Raw genomic sequence first — 5,337 nt, forward strand, 5'->3', positions numbered from 1 at the left:
TAACTACTAGTCTGCCACCACTAATTTCAAAAATTAAGGAATTGTTTAAGAAAACTACTACTAGTGAAATGAAAACCAAGTTTCCAGTCATGGTAATTGTTTACTCCTTCCAGTATTAATCACATAGGCCGGCCATCCTATTCTTTTCCTAATTTTTAGCTTTTTGAAACCAAATAGGCTTCCTCCTAATCTTCTGCCAATAATCCATGTAGACTCAAATTTGAATTGGAAAACTCTTGAAGAATCACATTTTTTATCACTTTTGGCTCCCCCCTTTGTTGATCTTAATCCCTATCTTTTGATGTTTACAAAACAAATGGATGATACTAATATCTCTCCAAGAAATATTTTCAGTTATGAAGTTATGTGATTCCATGAACAAGTGCTATTGAAAGAAGACAAAGGTTGCTGAAAGCTGTCGGACGCTCAAAAAGACTGCATCGGACGTCCAACCACCATTGAGTATCTTCGGACACAGAAAACCAGCCTACCGGACGTCCTAAGGAATTGAAGAAAAATTCCCAGTTTTACATCATACCTTCGGACGCAGAAAACTAGCCTACCGGACGTCCGAAAGAATTGAAGAAAATCTCTTAAACTCTCTGCCTGCTATCGGACGCATAAAACAGGGCTATCTGACGTCCGACACTGCTAACGGATAGTTGACTGTTCAGCTACTTTCTATCCGTTGGAAGCATTTATGAGGCACTTTCTTGGCTCTATATAAATAGTGGTTGGTCAGATATTTCAAATAACTTTGGCACACTGAAGATACAAAAGATCTAGAGAGATTTTAGTGAGAAAATACTCTTCAAAGAAGATTTGTAGTCTTAGTGGTGTGAGATTCATTATAAGCTTTTCATTTGTGAGTGAATACTTCATGAGTGTAGCTCTGTGAGGGTTATCCGAGTGATAGTAAAACTTTCTTGCTTGACCAAGTGCGGCTTGGGGCGAGGAGGAAGTGATCCTTCCTTTGTACACAAGAGTGATTGTAATTCATCAACTTGAAGTAGCTGTTATGTCCTGGCAATATCCAAGAAGTTCAATTTTCGGTTGTGCCAAGCTGGCATCCAAGCTGGAGGTGTTGGTTGAAGAGTTCGTTAGAGGGAATCTTTTCTGTTAGTTGGTAGCTTATACGTGTATTGAGCAGAGTTGTATAAATAACCGAAAGGATGTATTGTTCGGTAGCTATTTGATCATTTGCATTCTAATTCCATTTCTGATCATCTTTTCAAACACCTTCTCTCTCACTCTCTCTCTTTCTCTCTCAAATCTGCTCATCTTCTTTCCTGCTATTCTCCTACAACTCCCTTGCTCAGGAAGTTAACCACAACAGTGGTATCAAAGCTGGTGGTCCTTGGACTATCAGCTGGAAACAATCATGGCCGAAGGAACTAGAATGAAGAGCTTCGAGGAACAATTGCGCAAACAGGAAGCGCGGATCCAAACCATTCTGGATTCCACAGCAACATTGGAAGAAAAGGTAGGATATACCTTCCAGGATATGAAGGCACTGCTGGAAGCCAATAGATTGGAAATGAAAACATTCATGACTGATATGAACAATCAATTCAGTACCTTCGTGAGGGGTGTGAATGGAGATAGGGGAATTCTGGGGAGCCCCAACCACAATCAAGGACTCAAGCCGGGAGGATGATAGAATGAGGAACTAGTGGGGGAGCAACGATGAGGAATCACTACACAGTAGCTGTTCCTAAATTGGAATTTCCCCAATTCAATGGGAACAACCCCAGAGAATGGATAAGGAAGTGCGAGAAGTTTTTTCACCTTTACAGAATCTCTGAGGAGAATCAGGTGGATATGACAGAGCTACACTTGGAAGGGCAAGCTGATCTATGGTGCCAGAACTTTAAAAGGAGCAAAGAAGGAGTGGCTTGGAGCGAATTCAAGGAGGAAATTTGTAGCAGATTCAAGGAATTGGGGGAGGATGATGTCATCGAGAAGTTCAACAAGCTACAACAGACCTCATCTGTACTAGCTTACCAGGAAAAGTTTGAGGAACTTAGAGCTTTGGTGTTGGCTAAGGTTCCTAATCTATCAGAATCATATTACGTGTCTTGCTTCTTGAGTGGACTGAAGAATGAAGTCAAGACTGCGGTTAAAATGTACAAACCAGACTCCCTGAAGTTAGCCTTTGAGAAGGCTAGGTGGCAAGAACATCTCTTGGAAGCACTCTCCAAAAACAATAGAGTGTCTTACAGGAATCCCCTGCCATCTAGTCTTAATGGGGGACATATTGGCGCCAATGGAAACAGAAGGATGCAACAAAACAATATCAAGGAAACAAAAAAAAGGAATGACTCTCAACCTGTCTTTAAGAAGATCTCACCTTCTGAGTTTCAGTACAGAAAGGACCATCACCTGTGTTTCAGATGTGGGGAAAAATTCTCCCCTGGTCATGCTTGTAAGAACAAGGAGCTTCACATGCTGCTGGTAGATGAGGAGGAATCAGATAAAGAGGAGGAAGAGGAGGTTATTGAGTACAGGGGTACTAAGGCAGACCAAGCAGTGGTATTGGCCCTACATTCGGTTTCAGGTGAGTTGTCATCAAGCACCATCAAAATGCAAGGAATATATGGTGAACACCAGCTATCAATTTTAGTGGATGGAGGTAGTACTAACTGTTTCATCAGACCTGCAGTTGCTCAGTTATACCCTGAGAAAGTAAGGAAACTTAAACCTTTCAAAGTCAAAATTGCAGATGGGAAGGTTTTGCGTTGTGATCAGTGGATACCTCAGATGAAGTGGGAGATCCAGGGCCATCAATTTGAGCATGATGTATATGTGTTGAATCTTGAACCTTATGACATGATAATTGGAGTTGATTGGATGAAAAAATTTAGTCCCCTGACATTTGATTTTAAAGCATTACAGATAACTTTTGACAATCAGGGAGAACAGGTCCTGTTGAAGGGGGATTCTGAGGCTACACAGGTGAAGCTCAGGAAAGGGGAGGCAGCTGGCAAAGTCATCAGGCACAAGATCAGGAAAGGTCTGCAACAATCTTGCATGGTGAAGGTCCACAACGGCCAGGTAACTAGTGTGCCTAACTCTCTTACTGATTTACTGGCTGAATATGAGGACATTTTCGCTGATCCTAAAACCTTGCCCCCATCTAGAGCTCATGACCGTGAGATACCTCTTAGAGCAGATGCTAGACCCTTCAAAATTGCTCCCTATAGGTACCCCCATTCCCAAAAGACAGAGATAGAAAGACAAATTAAGGAAATGTTAACCTCTGGTGTCATTCAGAACAGTCACAGCCCTTTTGCCTCTCCAGCCCTCTTGGTAAAAAAGAAAGATGGCAGTTGGAGACTCTGCATTGATTACAGACAATTGAACAGCTTGACCATCAAAGATAAATTTCCCATACCCATAATAGATGACCTTCTTGATGAGCTGCATGGAGCCAAATTTTTTTCTAAAATAGACCTCAGATCAGGTTATCACCAAATTCGAATGGCTCCTGCTGATATCCCAAAAACAGCTTTTAGGACACATTCTAGATTGTATGAGTTCCTTGTCATGTCTTTTGGGTTAACAAATGCCCCTGCCACCTTTCAAGCTCTAATAAATTCTGTATTCGAACCCTATATCAGGAAATTTGTCCTTGTGTTTTTTGATGACATCCTGATTTATAGCCCTGAGCTTCCCACTCATTTACACCACTTATCCCTAGTACTGAATACCCTCAGAACACACTCTCTTTATGCTAAATTGTCCAAATGCACTTTTGGCCAGAATCAAGTAGAGTATCTAGGCCACATAGTTACTGAGGCAGGTGTGAGTGCTGATCCAGCAAAGGTTGAGGCTATGCTTTCCTGGCCTGCTCCTACTAATGTCAAGGCATTGAGGGGATTCCTGGGATTGACAGGTTACTATAGGAGATTTGTGAAAGGTTATGGGGTGATTGCCAGACCTCTTACTGAGCTGCTCAAGAAGGGGCAATTCAGTTGGAGTACAGAAGTAGACCAAGCATTCCAAAAGTTAAAAGAAGCTATGAGTACTACACCAGTTTTGACTCTACCTGACTTTACTAAACCATTTGTTTTGGAAACGGATGCAAGCCAAGCTGCCATTGGGGCTGTTCTGATGCAACAAGGAAAGGCCATAGCCTACATGAGTCAAGTATTGGGTAAGAAGAATCAAACCTTGTCAATATATGAAAAAGAGCTGCTGTCGTTGATAACTGCAGTGCAGAAATGGAAACATTATCTGTTGGGTGGGCACTTTGTGATTAAAACTGATCATGAGAGCTTGAAGTATTTACTTGATCAGAAAATCACTACACCCTTACAGCAGAAGTGGTTGGCCAAGCTCATGGGAATGGATTATGAAATTCAATATAAAAGGGGAAGAGAGAATGTTGTGGCTGATGCTCTATCTAGGAAAGCAGAAGTAGTGGAAGGAGGGGAAGAAAATGTGATGGTGGAAGTGCATGCAGTATCAGCAGTTGCACCTCAGTGACTCTCTCTAGTTGTTGACAGTTACGTGGGTGATGATAGCACAAAGGAATTGGTGGTGGCCTTGACCACAGGTACCAACTCTCACCCTGAGTATACCTATCAGAAGGGAGTCATAAGGCATAAGGACAGAATTTTGGTAGGATCAGGATCTAACCTCAGGAAAAATTTGATTTCCTGTTTCCATGATACCTGTTGGGGTGGTCATTCTGGAATTCAAGGCACCTACCAGAGAATGAAGCCTTTCTTTTATTGGCCTAATATGAGGAAGGATATAGAGGTCCATGTGCAGAAATGCGATATTTACTGCAGGAGCAAGTCTGAAAATTGCCCATACCCTAGGCTGTTACAGCCCCTAGCCATACCAGACCAAGCTTGGCAGCAAATTTCAATGGACTTCATAGAGGGATTGCCTAAGTCTTTAGGCAGTGATGCCATCTACGTGGTAGTGGACAGGATGACTAAGTATGCACATTTCATTCCTATAACTTCTCACTACACTGCTAAGGGCATTGCAGAAGTTTTCTTTGACCAGATCTTCAAGCTCCATGGACTACCTGCTTGCATTGTGTCAGATAGGGACAGGGTTTTCACCAGCATTTTTTGGCAGGAGCTCTTCAAACTGCTAGGGACTAAACTCAGCTTCTCTTCTGTATACCATCCTCAATCTGATGGTCAGACGGAGAGGGTCAACAGATGTGTGGAGACTTACCTTAGGAGTATGTGCATGCAACAGCCAAGCAAGTGGAAGAAGTGGCTACCTACTGCAGAGTGGTGGTATAACACCAACTACCATACCAGTCTGCTAATGACCCCTTTCCAGGCCCTCTATGGGTACAAACCTTCACAACTC

At 42.4% G+C, this 5,337-nt stretch overlaps 1 protein-coding gene across 1 annotated transcript; it reads left to right on the forward strand.

Annotated features, from left to right (window-relative positions):
• The first annotated feature begins 1,686 nt into the window (after window positions 1-1,686).
• LOC113713990 (uncharacterized) lies at window positions 1,687-4,488 on the forward strand. Its single transcript, XM_027237788.2, has one exon. The coding sequence runs from the start codon at window positions 1,687-1,689 to the stop codon at window positions 4,486-4,488; it is 2,802 nt and encodes a 933-aa protein (XP_027093589.2).
• Window positions 4,489-5,337: the final 849 nt, after the last annotated feature.

The sequence above is a fragment of the Coffea arabica genome, chromosome 10c (genome assembly GCF_036785885.1).
Source record: "Coffea arabica cultivar ET-39 chromosome 10c, Coffea Arabica ET-39 HiFi, whole genome shotgun sequence".
Classification (NCBI taxonomy): Eukaryota; Viridiplantae; Streptophyta; class Magnoliopsida; order Gentianales; family Rubiaceae; genus Coffea; species Coffea arabica.

Coding starts and splice junctions, on each gene's coding strand:
- LOC113713990 (XM_027237788.2), top strand. CDS start 1,687: ATGAGGAATCACTACACAGTAGCTGTTCCTAAATTGGAATTTCCCCAA.